The sequence below is a fragment of the Peromyscus eremicus genome, chromosome 16_21, assembly GCF_949786415.1.
Source record: "Peromyscus eremicus chromosome 16_21, PerEre_H2_v1, whole genome shotgun sequence".
Classification (NCBI taxonomy): Eukaryota; Metazoa; Chordata; class Mammalia; order Rodentia; family Cricetidae; genus Peromyscus; species Peromyscus eremicus.
Genome location: NC_081432.1, coordinates 38,737,696 through 38,756,058, shown reverse-complemented (window position 1 = coordinate 38,756,058; position 18,363 = coordinate 38,737,696). Strand labels below are relative to the sequence as shown.

General features: G+C 45.6%; 1 protein-coding gene across 1 annotated transcript in view; it reads left to right on the top strand.

Moving 5' to 3' along the window:
- Arhgef4 (Rho guanine nucleotide exchange factor 4) overlaps positions 1-18,363 on the top strand; it is a 46,285-nt gene that overhangs the window by 8,432 nt on the left and 19,490 nt on the right. The window contains exon 2 of the mRNA XM_059244046.1: positions 17,156-17,292. Within this exon, the coding sequence (XP_059100029.1) occupies positions 17,158-17,292 (135 nt within the window). The 5' untranslated portion in view covers positions 17,156-17,157. The remainder of the gene's footprint in view (positions 1-17,155; positions 17,293-18,363) is intronic.

Below are 18,363 nucleotides of genomic sequence, written 5' to 3'. Positions count from 1 at the left end.
GGAATTGAACTCAGGACCTCTGGAAGAACAGCCAGTGCTCTTAACCTCTGAGCCATTTCTCCAGCCCTCACATGTGGGTTTTAATTTAACCATTGTACAGTTCTAGGGATTCCCCAATTAATGGCCTGGTATCTGTTCCTGGCATTGGGAAGTTTCCAGCCACCGCTGCCAACATGGTTCCCTCCTCTCTTCTTTTGGGACTTTAATTCATATAGATTTTCTACTCTAGTTTCACTGTTGCTGTGATAAAATATTGTGACAAAAAAGCAAGTAAGGAGATGAGGGATATTTTTAACTTATGTTTTCAGTTTACAGTCCAGCATTGGGGGGAAGACAAGGCAGGAACTTCAAAATAGTTGGTTGCATTTCCTCTGAGTCAAGACAGAGAAATGAATACACACATGCTCACTGCTTGCTTGCACTTGGCTAGATTTCTCCTCTCTTAGACAAGTCAGGACTCCCTGCCTAGGGAATGGTGCTGCCCACAGTGGGCTGGGTCATCCCACTTCAGTTAACTTAAGACAGTGCTCCCCAGATATGCCCACAAGCCAACCCAATGAAGATAATCCCTCATCATGATTCTCTTCCCAGGAGATTCTAAGTGTGTCCAGTTGATACTTTAACGAATATCACACCTTCTGAGTGAACCAGAGAGGCTGCAGCTCCTCCCCTCTTCCGCACTTGGCATCCTTTTCTCTATCTCTGTTTCAGGCTGGGCACTCCAGTTGGACCTCTCTCTCTTTTAAACCATCCACTCTACAGTTGAACACATTCACTTACCACCGAGCATGCTCTTTCATACCTGTAATCCCAATGATCAAGATGCTGAGGGGGAGGATTCCTGCAAGTGTGAGGCTAGCCCAGGCTACAGAGTGAGAGCCTATATTTTAAAAAGCACATTCATTGAGTTATTGATTCTAATTACTGAATTTTTGAAAATTACATGTATTTATTTTGTGTGCTTATGTGGGGACATATACATGCCACAGCACACATGCAAAGGTCAGAAGACAACTGCTGGGAGTGTTCCCCCCCCCATGTGGATTTCTGCTGCCAGTGGCCTTAGCCACTGGACCATCTTGCCCCCTCTGGTTACTGACATTTCTTCTGCTTCAAAGCTTCCATTTGGCTTCACTTCTCTACCGAAAATATCCGTCTTGCCTTTTACCTCTTGAAGCTAGAATCATTAGCCATCAGGGAAATGTAGCTGTTTGTTTTTTACTCTTTACTCTTTGGGGGGCCCACCACCCATCTCCCAAATAAATCACACACAGAGTCTTATTCTTTCTTATAAATGCCCAGCCTTAGCTTGGCTTGTTTCTAGCCAGCTTTCCTAACTTAAATTATCCCATCTACCTTTTGCCTTTGGGCTCTTTCCTTTTCTTACTTCTGTAATCTTACTGTCAGTCCTACTCCATGCTGGGTGGCTGGGTGGCTGGGTGGCTGGCCCCTAGAGTTCTCCTCTCCTTATTCTTAGATCCTTCTTCTTCGATCTCTTCTTCTATTTATTCTCTCTGCCTGCCAGCCATGCCTATCCTTTCTCCTGCCTCACTATTGACCATTCAGCTCTTTATTAGACCAATCAGGTGTTTAGACAGGCAAAGTAACACAGTTTCACAGAGTTAAACAAATGTAACCTGAAAGAATACAACACATCTTTGTGTCATTAAACAAATGTTCCACAGCATCAACAAATATAACACATCTTAAAATAGTATTCCACAAAAGGGAACATAAATAGATAGAACATAAAGAAAATACTATTTGAAGGCAAAACAAAAGCAAGACCCCATCACATTGAGATTCCCACTCATCCCAATCAGAATGGCAATCATTAAGAAAATAGGTAATAACAAATACTTGTGATGGGGAGTGGCCATTCACTGTAGCTGGTGGAAGTATCAACTAGTTCTCTATGGAAATTAATATGGAGGTGCCTCAGAAAACTAAAAATAAGACCTACCATATGTGAATGAATGAAATAGCTCTTGCTTCAAAGATACAGTTTATTCTGGAAACAAATATGAATGAACATGGCCTGGGAACAGATTGTTAGGTCTCCCCAAATACCACTTTCCAATGAGGTAGCAATTTCATGAGCTTTTTGTAGTAATAGAACAAAGAAAGCCATAAAGCATGTCCCTGTTCAAATACATTAGTGGGCATACCAAGTAGGTGGGTTATAGCAAGATAGGGAGAGCGCTGCTATAGGCTGTGGATACAGTCTGACAATACTCTTAGCCCTTTGATTGGTGGAAACTGGAGTTTTATTTAGTTAATACATTCCATAGGTTTTTGTTTTTCACAAGGTGTTGGGTTAGATGCAGAGGTGAGCAAAGAGCGGCTATTTAGTGGGCTAATGATGGCCCAAGATAAATTGCAATTAGGCTCTGGACCTGCAACATTCCAACCTCTCCGCATCACTGAAATTCTAATTAGCCTTTTCAGACACAGCTTCTTTCCAGGAATTCTTGTTCACGCATTCAACCTAGATATATCACCCCTGGGTATGTTTTGAAGGGATGAAAAGTCAATGTACCAGGAAGCTACTTGCACATCCATTTTTATTGCACTAGTTTTATAAACACAGTCATCCTTTAACAGAGGGATGGGTAAAGAAGATATGTTTTATGTCGTGAATTTCATTGAGCTATAAAGAAGAATGAAGTTAATGTTGTTTGCAAGAAAATGGGTACAACCAGAGACCATCAGATTAAGCAAATTAAGGGAGACTTGGGAAAACAAATATCATGCATTTTCTTTCACTTATGGATCCTAGATTTCATATAGATATATAAAACCATGTATGTATACATGGCATGAATGTAGAAGAAAAATCTGCCGATGGAAACAGATGATAATGAATGGAAGATGGAGAGGGAGAGAGCAAAGTGTTCATGGAGATTGTAGAGGGAAGGTGCTCAGACTACGTTATCTACTTAAATGAAACCCATTGTTATGGCCGAGACTTCCTTCCGTTGCCTGGACTCGGTTGGACCTGTAAATACTGGAGCTGTCCTTTTTATCATGGTGCCTTTCCTCCATGTGCACCAGATCATTCTGTATTAAAAGATGAGCAAAGTGTTTGCAGAATACTTTATGAAAATAATTTATGGCTCTGGATATTATTTCCCTTCTCTGGAGAGGGTTCATAGTTGCTTTTGTGAAGTAACTGGTGGTTAGGGTTCCTTTAGTTCTGTGTCCCAGGACCCAGAGCTAAGTAGGTCCTTCATTAACCAAACTCCCCACTGATCACCATTCAGTCCTGACACAAAGCAAGATGTTCCATGCTTGTCCCTGGGTGGGTGGGGTGGGGAGGTCACTCTTGAATCAAGCTCCTTTCTCTCCAACATCCTTCCTACGTTGTTACAAGTCTGTTCAGTCCCTCAGCCCCACCTCTGTTTTATAATAAGGAATCAGCACTCTCTGTCCCCAGGAAGGGGCAGCCATGTGAATTCTCTGTCCCCGGGGAGGGGCAGCCATGTGCATTAATTAGCACATTCCAAGAGTACCTCAGAGAACACCAAAATGCGTTGACACATTAAGGAATGAAAACAAAGCTTTTCCTCTTGGAGCAATTTGATCAAGAGTGAGCCCAAGTTTGATTTCTCTGGTTCTCTCCCAGTACCTTCTATCTGTAGGTTGTGGTTACTGGCCTATCTGTAGTCTGTCAGTTGTATTTGTCCATGCCTGCCTGAATGCTGGTGACTGTCCCCATGTCTATCCCTATCAAAGGGCTTTGCTCCGTATTTATTGACTAACACAGAATGCGTGGCATGGGGGAAGGACGAGGGATGCTTTACTAAAGCCTTGAACAGAGCTTTACGAGAGAAGTCATGTTACTGACATCAGCGGACCCTGAGGCACTCAGAAAAGCAAGCAGTACGCAAACAGCTGATATAAGCGATACCTGTATGCTGTTTCCAACATTTATGGTGGATATTTATGGTGTAAGATTGGTTCCAACCTGTTGGCTGCCTTCAGCAAATGGGTACCACAGCACACATACACACATGCTGCTCTGGGTCAAGGGCATGGAAAAGTACATAGCCTAAGATTAAAGCTGTGCATTGACTCAGGCTATAAAAGTGATTGCATGGGAAATCCAAGGCCTTACATTGTTCTCCTAAGGGCACATGAAGCTTAAACAGTAGGGTAGCAGGTTAAGTACATAGTCTTAAGTGATCTGAAGGTGTATCACTAACTTGGCTGTGAAGCCCAGCAGTTCAGTCTTTTGGTGTCAAGAGAGATTTTCATAAAATTGTATCATGATAACCATGGACACTTGGCTTCCATGCCCGACTATGTCTTCTGAATTTCTTTGAATCTCTATGGCTTCCCTATGACTTCAAATACACGGATGTATATTTTGAGACAGAAAATCTCTTGTGTTCCGGGCTAGCCTCAGGCTGGCCATTTAGCTAAGGATGATCTCGAACTTCAGATACTCCTGCCACCACCTCTGAGCACTAGGATTACAGGAAGTGTGCCACTGAGCCCAGTTCACAAAGTGCTAGGGTTGGAACCCAGGGCTTCATGCATCCCACCAACTGAGCTACGTCCCCAGCCCTTCACACACATATTTCATGTCAGCTTTTTCTTCCTGTTCTTCATGAGCAGACTATTTGTTTTGTAGACAGGGTCTCACTATGTAACCCTGCCTGGCTTGGAACTTGCTATATAGGTCATCAGGCTGGCTGTGAGCTACAAAGATCTGCAAGCCTCCACAGGTGTTGAAATGAAGGGCGTGTTCCACTGTGTCAAGCCTCCAGGAGTGGAGTTTTAAATTATAGGCTGCCATTATCACGGGCAGAGATCTGCTATACTTCACATTTCTGCTTGTGTTGCCAGGCACAGTCCAGTCCTGCTCACCATGGGCACCCCACCCTATTTTGCCCTTCGGTCCAGCACTTAACACCTAGATTGCTGCCGGTTGGTGCTGGTGAAATTATAAGAATTCTGTTGTTGTGTAGATGGTTTTGAAATTTCAAATACTGTCTGTTTGGAACTATCCTTTAAAAGACTGCTAGCCTCCTACACAAAATCATCTTAGCTTAAAGTGCGGGGAGCTTCTTTTTCTTTCTTTTTTTTCTTTTTTTTTTTTTTTTTTAGTGTCTCTCTCCCTCCCCTCCCTGCCTCCTTGGATACATGCATGTATGCCAGGGTCTATGTGTGGAGGTTAGAGAACAACCTTGTTTAAAACAAGGTCTCTTGTTATTGGCTGCTGCATTCTTCAGGCTAGCTGGCCCACACATTCCCATCTCCACCTCCCGATCTTGCCAGAGGGATGCTGGGATTGTAGATGTGTGCTACCCTGCCCGGGCTTTACATGGGGGTCAAGCTCAGGTCACTCACAGAACCCTCTCCCCAGACCCTAAGGAGACTTTTTTTAAAAGTACTATTTTCATTTTTTGATTTGTTTACATTTTCTCTTATGGTAACTTTGCTATTTTATACACATTTTAGGGCATCGATTCATTTTGGGTAGGGTTTTTTGTTGTTCTTTTTTTCTTTGTATTTAGAATCGAATTAGAAACTGAAATTACAGTTAGCTCTCAGGGGAAACGGTTTAAACCTTAGGGTATATAAACCATCAGAAAAAAACGAACTGGCACAAAGGCAAATGATCAACTTGGAAGACATTCCAGTTTAAGCCTGTTTTTCAAAAGATTCCCTTAATGGTGTGCCTAATTATAGACTGGGAAGCAGTATTGAACCAATAGGGCCACCAAGAGCTTGATGGTAGCTTTCAAATGTTCGGAGATTGGAGGCTTTGTTTGTTTTATGGTTCTAAAAGAGTTCACTGGGTACTTACTGCTTTAGTCTCTGTGACAGCTGCATGGGAGTGTCGTCCTTTCTATGTGTGTCTGAGTGTTTAGTTTCTGTGAATTTGGTTCAGTGTCTGCTGTCTTCCAGGGCCTCTGCTGGAGGGTTAGAATATAGTATCAGACAAAGTACATAGGAAACTTACAGAAGGCTTCATTGTTTAAAAACTTAAATGCTTAAAGTATGTTTAAAAAAAAAAAGACTTTGGGGCACTGTTCTGCATGTAAAGCTTGGGTACAGCAGTTAAGCCCACCTCATTCAGCTGTGGGAGCTCTTCATGATGTTGGCCTTTGCTGTGGGACACACAGAGTGAGCCCTTCAACACCTCCTGACTGTCAGCATTGGCGGGTTAGTGTGTTCTTAGAATGGGCATCCCAGCCTTTTGATTTGGGATGTCTTGGCGAATTCTTTTTTGTTCGTTTATTTTTGTCAACATGTTCTTCCTGTGTAGCCCAGGCTGGACCTCAAATTCATGATCCTTCTGCTTTAGCCCCTGGCAGGCTGAGAGAACAGGTGTATACCATTAGCCCCAGCTCTGTAGAACTCTTTTTTTTTTTTTTTTGGTTTTTCGAAACAGGGTTTCTCCGTGTAGCTTTGCGCCTTTCCTGGAACTTACTTGGTAGCCCAGGCTGGCCTCGAACTCACAGAGATCCGCCTGGCTCTGCCTCCTGAGTGCTGGGATTAAAGGCGTGCGCCACCACCGCCCGGCTCTGTAGAACTCTTAATGAATAAACAAATAGGGCTTCTCATGACTACATCAGCTAAATAGTTATTTTCACACCCCAACTCCATGCAAGACATTAGTATAGGGGCCAGGGGACCCAAGGTGCAGCAAGCCAATATCCCTTCTTTCGGCCAGCCTGCAGCATCACTATGGTATTGTGGTTCTAGTGAATGGGGCTAGTGAGCATAGCCTTAATGGTAAACATCCAGTTCTGCCTCGAGCCATCAGCCACAGATGATGGGGAGGCCAGGCAACCAAGGACTGTCAGGCATAGCACTGTGTGCCTTAAGGTCAAGGTCATGCTGCCATATGTGAGTATTCTGAGCCTCAGCATTCTAGCAAATGATACACAGGGAATGCCTGGTGCATCGTGATCTCTGTTTAGATGCTGGCTTCTCTTTGCTTTCCAGTCTGGGAGCCATCGTTTGTGATTTATTTTGAACTGATTTTTGAGATGATGTCTTTCACTGAACTGGGAGCCCGCCATTTAGCAGGATTAGCTGACCGGCAAGAACTTCTCCAGCACTGCGGTTGCAGGCGTGCACCCTAGCTTTTAGATGGGTGCTGAGGGTCCACATTCAGCTCCTCATGCTCACACAGCAGCCACTTTGCTGACTGCACCATCTCCCCAGCCACCTCACACCGTTTCTGCAGCTCTAAGCAGAGTCCTGGCCAGGACACTCCGTGCACAATCATGGATGGGACTCGGCGTTAGGCTGAATTGCTGCAGGGCAGGAGGGTAAAGCTGTCTAGCCATCTTTCTGCCAGACTCACCAGCTGGGGAGAAAGAACATGACCCATCTGCCTCTGAGCTCACGTGGATGCCGACTATGCAGAGACGCCTCTGACTGGGCAGCAGTCTGCCTCAACTGAGCTAGTCTGCGACAGCAGCTAGACCAGTGCTAAGGTGCAGAAACATCAAGGAGGAAGCCCCGTGTGACGGCCCAGCCTGACATGCAATGCCGGGCACAGTTGTATGTCCATCCACTGGTGACTTTCACACCAGTCTCTCAGAAGTAGACATCCGTGCAAGTAACGGGCTTCATAAGGGTGATCCGTGAGTTTGTCCAGGAACCATGCACAAGCAGTTTGGACTGAATGCACCCTTTAAAACTCCCAATTTCCAATGACTGAAGGGGGCATCTTCATCAGCGTTGTGGGAGGAAGGGATCTTTATCCCACAGAGTTGCCAAACACCCTCAGGGCCAGGGCCACCTCTGGCTTCCCTCTCCTGTTAATAGTTCGCTGTCATGCCTGTGCAGTGAGTATTTTCATCAAGGAAGCTGTGTTTTCCAGCTCTGGGATTTTCATTTGCTACTTGGTTACAGCGTCAGTTTCCTTTTTATTTCTTCTTCCTGTGTGTTCTGGAAGGCTGTGGTTTTTTGGGGTTTTTTCCTTAATGTATTTGAGCACTGCTGTGTTTTGTTGTGTGTGTATGTGTAGGGTGGTGCACATGTGTGTGTCTATGTGTAACAGTTTATGTGTGGTGTCCATGTATGTATGTGTTCACGTGTATGGGTGCACACGTGTGTATGTGTGTATGAAGGCCTGAGATCAACATTGGGCATCTTCCTCTATTGTTCTCCACCTCTCTTTTTCCATTTTCATGTATGTGTGTTGTACATGTGTGTATATGCACATTTGCATGTATAGGGGTATACATGGATATATGTGTGTCTGTGCATACATGCATGTGGAAACCCAAAGTTGATGTCAGGAACCATGCTTCCCTGTTGTTCACTGAGGCAGGATCTGTCAGCCAAACCCAGAGCTGGCTGGTGGATGTGGCTAGTCTTGCGGGCCACAAGGCTCCAGGGATCCAGGTGTTTCTACCTCCCCAGTACTGGGATTACAGACATGTGCTGCCATTCCTAGATTTTCACATGCTGAGGGACCCAAATTCAGATCTTCATTCTTGAGCGGCAGGCGTTTACTGGTGAGCCGGCTCCCCAGACATTTGTTTTTGTTTCATTGAGACCCAGTGTTATTTCACAATGTAGCCTGGGCTGGCCTCAGCTTCCTCAGTGCTGTGTTACATGTGTGCTCAGCCCTGCTGTTTCTGCATAATTGAAGTACATCCCTCTTACCCACCATCTCTTCCTGTTTGTTCATATGGCCACTATGGGACTATGTCTTAGTCACTGAATGACAGACTGTAAAGTGTCTGGATTCTGTTATGCTTCTTTTAAAAAATTCCATTTATTTATTATTGAAATGACATTTATTTATTTATTTATTTATTTATTTATTTATTTATTTATTATTGAAATGATAAAGGACCTTAATTCAATTCCCAGAACCCACATAAGAGCCAAGCGTGGCAGTGTGTGCCTATAATCCCAATACAGGGGAGTCAGAGACCGGAGAATCGTGTGTTGTTGGTTTCAGAAATGAGATGGGGAGTGACTGAGGAAGACACCCAACACTGTCCTCTGGTCACCACATGCATGAAGATGTGCACACAGTCACACCCGAGACGAAAGACTTGGAGAGTAGATGTTCATGTGTGTTAGAAGCACACAGACCTGAAGGTGTGTATCAGTCTCCTGCCCTTTCCTCTGCATCCCAGTGAAGCCTTTACAGCTTCAATTGTTTCTTTCTTTTCTTTTCCTTTTTTTTAATGAGAACAAACAAAAATTGGATGGCAGAGGAACCAGTGAAAATGTTTCTTGATTTTTTTTTTTTTTTCACTAAGAGTGGAACTAATAGTCCTGGTATTTTCTCACCCTGGAGTTCACTAGCCCTCCACCCCAACAAAACTCAATTTGGGCAGGAGAATTGGTCTGAGTCTCCTCACTGTTGAACACCATGCCCGGGAGAGTGATGAGAACTATTTTGACAAGGAGACAAAAACAGCCCTGAGCAAAGTGCTTCATTCGTCTTGAAGGATGCACCCATTGAAGAGACAGCGTCAGAGCCAATAAGGAAAGGGAGGGGAGCGGACGAGCCAGATGCAGTTTGTGTGCATCCTGCATGTTTCTGCATGTATCCAAGGGCTTGCATTCCCTGAATCAGGACCACCAACACATCCCTCAGTGCCGCCCCCCTGGGAGAACATTGGCTCTGTTGTTACTGTTTTGAAACAGGGTTTCGTATAGCATACACTGGCCTTGAACTCACTGAAGAACCAAGGATGACCTTGGACGTCTGAGCTTCTCGCCTCCACTTCCTGAGTGGGAGAGTTGCAGGCATGTGCCACTATACCCAGTTAATGTTATGCTGGAAGCTGAACCCAGGGATGCCTGCTTGCTAAGCAGGCACTCTACCAACTGTACGATATCTCCATCCCTGATGCATACACTAGCCACAATAGTGACTGCTCGGGCTTCCATTGACACTGATGAACTCAGCTTGGTCGGGAGCTTGTGGAGCCGAAGTGGGATGAACAGGTGCAGAGGGCGATGAGGCCACATTGGCAACCCTCGTGGGGTGTCATGAGAAAGACTTACACTCTCAGATAAATGGGGCCTTCAGATTGCGTGGTCCAGCTATGTATGACAGGCATCCGGGCTGTTTGAAGAGTGGGACACCAGCTGGAAGGCTCTCGGTTACTCTGGGGACAATGACATAACTACTCCAGAGGTTGGCAGAAGAAGGATAAGACATAGTTATGTTCTGGATAATAAAGGGCAGGGGCTGGTAGATTTGCTCATTGGTGTGGATGTGAACTGTGAGAACGTGATGGGTAACTCCTAGAACTTGAGGTCATTGTGGTAAGTGAAATAAGCCAGACTCTGAAGGACAAAGGCAAGTCTTGCATGTTTCTCTCTTATGTAGGAGAGCAGAAGGGGTAGGGGGAAGGGCTGGCATCTAAAGCAACAAGAGAGGAAGTGAGAAAAGGAGGAAGAGAGGGAGGAAAAGGAAGGAAGGAAGGAAAGAAGGAAGGAGGAAGGAAGGAAGGAAAAGAAAAGAAAGAGAATAGAAAGGGACTGTTGGCCAGGCTGTGGTGGTGCACTCCTTTGATCCCAGCACTCAGGAGGCAGAGGCAGGCAGAACTCAGAGTTCAAGGCCAGCCTGGACTACAGAGCGAGATCCAGGGCAGCAAGGACTAAACAGAGAAACTCTGTCTTGAAAAACCAAAAGAAGAGGAAGAGGAGGAAGAGGAGGAGGAGGAGGAGGAGGAGGAGGAGGAGGAGGAGGAGGAGGAGGAGAAGGAAGAGGAGGAGGAGGAAGAGGAGGAGGAGGAAGACAACGACGACTGTTAGGAAGTTTCTGCTTTTGTGACTTTCTGCCTGAGGGGTCAAGAGGGGGCCAGAATCCTAGCTCCTGTATTCCTGGCACTCAGGAGACTCAGGGAGCAGCAGCTGAGAGTTCAAGGACAGCCTGGCCTACTTAGAGAGACCCAGCCATTAAGAAGAACGAAATCGTGTCATTTACAGAAAAGCAAGTAGAACTGCAGAGCATTGTGTTAAACAAAGTCAGCCAGACCCAGGGAGACAATTTTACATTGGAATCTTAACAAAAAGAGGACCTATCAGGCGGTGGTGGCGCATGCCTTTAATCCCAGCACTTGGGAGGCAGAGGCAGGCAGATCTCTGTGAGTTCAAGGCCAACCTGGTCTACAGAGTGAGTTCCAGAACAGTCAGTCAGTTTTGTCTCAAAACAAAACAAAATTTTAAGAAGGCATGAAAGAAGGGGGAGATGCAGGCTCGTGTGTGTGTGTGTGTGTGTGTGTGTGTGTGTGTGTGTGTGTGTGTGTGAGACTGTGGGTACTCAGTGGAGGGGGGTCACATGATCCAAGTGTCTTGTGGACATCAGGAACAATCAAACAGAAGCAGGGGAGATAGCAGACACGAGGCCCCAAGTTCAAAGCCCAGCACCCACATTAAGAAGCTGAGTGTGGCGGCTCACATCTGTAATCCCAGCCCTGGGGAGGCAGAGATAGCCGGATCCCTGGGGCTCCCTGGCCAGCCAGCCTAGGGTACTTAGTGAGCTTCTGGCCAATGAGAGACTGTCTCAAAGGAGATGGCTAACACTCCTGAAGATGACACCCAAGGTTATCCTCAGGCCTGCATGTGCGCGCGCGCACGCGCACACACACACACACTCATTCATAAAAATCTGTCATCAAAATAACTGGGACATGCTTTGTGGCACTGCCAAGCATGGGGTATAAATAATGGAAATGTTCATCAAACCATCTCATGGCCTGGCGCGTCCTCACAGAGCACTGTATTGTTTGCTGGAGCTTGTAATTGGTAAAGCTACAGACTTCCCTGTACCTCACAGGCATGGGCTGTAGAATACTGTGCTGAGGTCAGCGCTTTCTGTTCAGCGAAAAATCATAGTCATGACCCAAACTTTGCACCACAGAGATAACTGTCCTCATCCTTGGCACTCCGAATTTGCCAAACCTAAAATTCCCAGACGCCAAAAATCTTGCTACATTTACTACAGGAGTATAATGTTTCCCACTGGCTCCCTCTGTGTGTGTGTGTGTGTTCATGCAACCATGTACATGTGTACATATGTGCTCCTGTATGTGTGTGCACACACATGTGAAGACCAGAGGACAACTTTGGGTGTTGTTCCTTGGGAGCTTCCCATATACATTTTTTTTTTTTTGAGACAGGGTTTCTCTGTGTAGTTTTGTTGCCTGTCCTGGATCTCTCGCTCTGGAGATGAGGCTGGCCTCGAACTCACAGAGATCCACCTGGTTCTGCCTCCCAAGTACTAGGAGTAAAGATATGTGCTACCACTGCCCAGCCCCCACATGCATTTTTTTTTTTATTTTTAGTCTGGGAGGTGGGGTGTTATATGTATATGAGTGCAGATTCCCACAGAGCCAGAGGCGTTAGAATCTTCTGGAATTGCAGGCACTTGTTGCTTTTTGACATGGGTGCTGGGAACCAAACTCGGGTCTTCTGTGAGAGCGATATGTGCCCTCAACCACTGGCCAGTCTCTCCAGCCGTGGTTTTTTGAAACAGGCTCTCTCACTGACCTGGAGCTTATCACTTATCGGTGCTGGCTGACCAGCAAACCCTAGGGATCCACCTGTCTCCACCTCCCCAGCTCTGGGATTACAGGTGTGTGCCATTGTGCCCGGCTTTTTATGTGGGTGCTGGGAATCAAACTTAGAGCCTCATGCTTGTGCAATGGGTACTTCACCAACTAAGTCATCACCCCAGTCCTTGAAATTGCTTTATGAAGTAGTTGGGGCATTACAGCCTCGTGTTACAAGATTGGAACTCAATTCCCAGATTCTTCACACATGGCATCATGGCACCAAGCAGACAGTTGCATCAGGAAGGGAGGTCATGGACAGGGTGGTTAAGGCAAGTGGAGCATTTAACCATTTTAAGTTCTGTTCTGCATGACAAATTATTTTCACAATATTGCAGCACCATCACCATTATATATTTCCAAAAACTTTCTCATGTCTTCAGACATGAACTTGGAGCCCCAGAGATGCCTCGGGAGTTAAGAGTGCTTGCTACTTTTGCAGAGGACCTGAGTTCAGTTCCCATCAAGTAGCTCACAACCACCTGTAACTCCAGCTGTGGAGGATCTGATGCTTCTGCCCTCTGAGGACACCAGCACTCAAACATGCACATGTCCACACACAGAAAATGCACATACACATAAACCTCAGTGGCTACTGAGCAATAGTTCTCTGTTCTCCCGTCCCATACTCCCTGGTGGACTCTTATTATTTTGTGCTGTTAAGAGTTTGCCTGTCTGGATCTCAGGGAATCCTGAGGAAGGTGGAGAGGAAGGATTGTAGGAGCCAGAAGGGTCAAGGACACCACAAGAAAACCCACAGGATCGACTAGCCTGAGCTCACAGGGGCCCACAGAGACTGAACCGACAACCAGGGAGCCTTCATGGGACTGACCTAAGCCCTCTGCATGTATGTTATAGTGTGTAGGTCTTCGTGTGGGACTCAGTGGGAGCAGGGGCTGTCTCTCACTCTTTTGCCTGTTTTGGGGACCCTTTTTCCTCATACTTGGTTGCCTTGTCCAGCCTTAATACAAGGGGAGGTGCCTCGTCTTACTGTAACTTGGTACTTCATATTTGGTTGATATCCACAGGAGGTCTGCCCTTTTCTGGAGAGAAACAAAGGAGGAGTAGATGGGGGGACAGAGGGGAGGTGAGAGAGGGACTGTGAGGAGAGGAGGGAGGGGAAACAGTGGTCAGGCTATAAAAAAATTAATAAAAATAAATAAGTTAGCCTGTCTAGACACCATGTTAAGTGGAGTCATCCAGTATGGTTTCTTTTATGTGGCACTGAACCCACTTAGCAGGGCGTTTTCAAGGTTCATTTCTTCTCCAGGCTGCACAGTACTGCACTATGTGCTCATTGCCCACGCCCTGTCCTCTGCAGCGCAGAGCTGCGTTGTTTCCCTTTTTGGGCTATCTGGAATAATGCTGTCACAGATGCTGGTATACCAGTGTCCATCAACATCTCTGATGTCATGTGTCAAGGGTGTATATACCTAGGCGCTGTGTTAGTGACGGTTGAAATGGAGCCGATAGAATGACTGTAAAGAATTTATTAAACTAGCTTATGCAATGTGGTCAATTTAGCAACACAGCTGTCTCACTTCCAAGAGGTCGAGAACGCGGTAGTTTCTCAGTTTAGGAGGCTGCGTGCCTCCACAGTTCCAATTTGGCACTGAAAACCTGGAGGGTTCCTGGAGAGGCCCAGGAAAAGCTGGTTTCTGAGATCTGTGAAGGAATCAGCAGCAGCCACAGGGTAATTAACTCATCTGCCACAGGCCAGTGGAGCAAAAAGTGAATCATCTTCTGCCAGGCCCCCTTTTATCTGGGCTGTTACCCACGCCTCCTCCCACACTTGACGTGGGTCTTCCCACGTCAGTTAAGATAACTCTGCCACTGAGGCTCCTCACTCAGGTGGATCTAAATTGTAGCAAGTTGACATTTGAAACCAACCATGACAGAGGGTATGCATGAGATTATTGTAACACGAATCTTAAAATGTTTTTATAAAAAAAAAAAAAAGAGCCAGATATTGGGGTGAAAGCTGAAAGATCAGAGAAGCAGAGCCAGCCAGCCACAAGTCCTTACCTCTACGAAATCCTCAGTCTAAAGAGAGTGAATTCCTGTTTCCTCACACCTTATATACCTTTCTCTGCCCAGGCATCACTTCCTGGGATTAAAGGTGTGTGTGCTTCCCATTACTGGGATTAAAGGTGTATGCCACCACTGGCTCTGATTCCAGTGTGGCCTTGATCTCACGGAGATCCAGACAGATCTCTGCCTCCCGAGTGATAGGATTAAAGGTGTGTGTCACCACTGTCTGGCCTCTATGTCTAATCTAGTGGCTGGCTCTGTCCTCTGATCCTCATGTAAATTTATTAGGGTACACAATATATCACCACAGATTATATGTGAACTTTATGTGTTGTATGCATATATATGGTATATGTGTTTGTGTGGGCATGCACATGTTCTTATGAGGCCAGAGGTGGATGTCAAGTGTCTTCCTCAATCACTCCATTTTATTTTTGAGACAGAGTCTCTCTCTCTGAGCCTGAAGCATACCAATTAGCCAGGTATCTACTCGCCTCTGCCTCCCAAGCAGTGAGATTATAAGAATGTACCTTTCTTTCTCTATTATATTTGTTATACCTTGCTTTCTTTATTTTACATGGTTCTCGAGGATCAAACTCAGGTCCTCATGCCTACACAGAAAGAACTCTACCAACAGAGCTGTCCCCAGTAGCTATGTATCGTTTTTAAAAACATTGAAAGGGTCCAGCTCCTCCACATCCTCCTCAATTTTCTTCCATCTTTTGTTATTGTTATTGCTTTTATAATAACCCCCTAAGGGTGTGATGTGGGAGAGATCACTGTGATTTGACTTGCATTTCTCTAATAATTAGTGACATTGAATATCCTTTCTTTTAAGGTCTATTTATCTTTAACTATGGGAGGTGGTACGTGCACCTGAGTGCAGTGCCCATGGAGGCCAAAAGAGGGTATGAAATTCTCTGCATGCTGGAGTTACAGGTCATTGGGAGCTACTCAACATGAATGCTAGGAACCAATAAAGAGCTCTTAACCAAATTCAACAAAAGGGCAACATACAAATTGTCTTAGTTAGGGTTTTTATTGCTGTGAAGAGACACCATGACCACAGCAACTCCTGTAAAAGAAAACATTTAATTGGGATGACTCACTTGAGTTCAGAGGTTTAGTTCATTACTGTCATGATGGGAAGCAAGGCAGCATGCAAGCAGATATGGTGCTAGAGGAGCTGAGAGTTCTTACATCTTGATCCAAAGGCAACAGGAAGTAAATTGAGGCACTGGGCATGGCTTGAGTATATATATGAGACCTCAAAGCCCACCCCCACAGTGACACACTTCCTCCAGCAAGGCCATACCTACTCCAACAAAGCCACACATCCCAATAGTGCCACTCCCTGTAAGCTTATGGGGGCAATTGCATTCAAACTACCACACAAATCAACCTGTAAAATCACAGCCAATCAAAATGCAGAGTTGTGGAGCCCAGTCCCAGTGAATAAATACATCTACAAAACACTCCTGCACTTAAGGCTGAGGGAGCATTGCAGAAGAGAGGTGGACAGATTGTAAGAGCCAGAGGATCAGGGAGTTTGCTGTGAGATTGTCTCCTAATAATGTCAGAAGCGACATTAAGTCCACGCCCATAAAGTCTCACATGACTGCCCAAACATGAACTGAACAAGGAGGACACCAATAGACAAGCCAAACTGGACAGATAAAAGCCCAGGAGACCTCAACCCTACACAAGGAACTACAGGCAGCTGAGGAAAGCCGCGAGTGGGAGAGGTGATCTTTCCCAGGGAAAAGCACACTAATTGGTTGTCCAGTGCCAAACAGTCAGCCCTGAAAACATACATACAAGCAACATTATATAAACCAGTAGGTTATATTTAGTAATATATATGCATACATAAATATATATATGCATGTAATAATAATTAGTTGGGGGGGTGAAAGAGTCCATGAATTTGAAGGCAAGCTGGGAGGGGTATGTGGGAGGGTTTGGAGAGAGGAAAATGGAAGGGAAAAATGTTATAATTAAATTATAATCTCAAAATAAGCAAAAAATAGTTAGATTTTTGCTTCAAAAAGCACTGTGTGTGTGTGTGTGTGTGTGTGTGTGTGTGTGTGTGTGTGTACGTGTGCATGCATGGCCCATGGCATACATGTAGAGGTCAGAGGATAACTTATAGGAGTTTGTTCTCCCCTTCTACCATATAGATCCCAGGGATTGAACTTGGGTGGTCAGGACTGGTAGCGAGGACCTTAACTGGATAAGCTATCTCAGAGGCCCCAAAGAGCAACCGCTTTTCTTAGGTCTTCTATGGCCCTTTATACATAGCTTTTAATTGAACGCAGAGAGTTCTTGGATGATGTGTCCCAGCCAACCCTGGCATCTCCTTGTCTACCTGGTTGTTATGGCCCAGGATTGATATCAGTGACTGGAGCTTTCCATCCAGCAGGCAAGGATGGCTGGACAGAGTAGCTCCTGGCCTTCTCCTTCCTCCCGAAGAAGTAACACCTGTTCTCCAATCACCCAGTTCCTTTGCCACATGCTTCCTTCCACCTCGCAAGCTGACGCTCTTTGCCTGCTGCTGTCTCCCCTTCCAGGGATGCCCGATGGAACTCTGGACACTGTGTGCGCAGAGGAAACAGGCAGTGAGGAGGACCTGTACGAAGAGCTTCACAACTCGGGGCACCACTACAGCCACCCTAGAGGAGGTGGAGAGCAGCTGGCCATCAATGAGGTAGTGTCAAGGAGGCCCAGCCAGTGGAAGGAGGGCCTTTCCGCAGGCTCATGGGAGTCAGATTGTGTTCGAAACACGTGGTGTAGCTGGGGTACACACAGCACCCTTTATCCCGTGGCTGTTAACCCCCACAGTGAGGCGTTTATAGCACAATGTGTTTAAGGCAGAACTTCCTTGGGTTTGCGCAGAATGCGCAGGAGCAATGCCAGGCAATAGTCCTGGCAGAGAGAATGACCAGGTCTTCCTGTTATTCCAGCTCAAGCGACGAATTCTGCGTAGACTATGCATGAAGCAAGGGAGAACCCATAAGCCGGTTTCCCTCCTGTGGACACAAGCTCAGCCTATTGCCGTTGCTATGACAACCGTGTGCCACTTAAAGGTTTTTCTATTTCCTAGCTAAGCAGATGAAATTAGTGAGAAATGTCATCTGGGCAGAACTGCTTCCTATTACAAATTCTCCTTTCAAGTTTTAATTGGCACATCTTGTGTATGTTGTATTTATTTATAGTATGACAGGTAATAGACATACCCATTACCTTAAAAAATTTATGATTTTTTTTAAAGATTTATTTATTTATTATGTACACAGAAGAGGGTGTTAGATCTCATTACAGATGGTTGTGAGCCACCATGTGGGTGCTGGGAATTGAACTCAGGACTTCTGGAAGAACAGTAGGTGCTCTTAACCTCTGAGCCATCTCTCCAGCCCATATGATTTTTTTATGTTGGGAAATTCAGAACCCCAGCCACTAGCTCTTGTGAGTGTTTGTGTGTACATGTTCATATTGTACAGACGAACATATGTGCTCATGTGTATGGAGGCAAGATGGTAACCTCGACTGTTGTTCTGTCGCTGGCCACTTTGATTTTTGAGACAGGGTTTCTTACTGGCCTGGAGGTACTCAAGTAGGTTAGGCTGGCTGGCAGGCTAGCCCCAGGGGTCCAACAGGCTCTGCCTCCTCAGCTCTGTGATCAGAAGTACATACCAACCACCACACCTGGCTTTATTGTTTAACATGGGTTCTGTGGATCTAGCTTTTGTCCACATGTTTGTATGTCATGCAATTTACA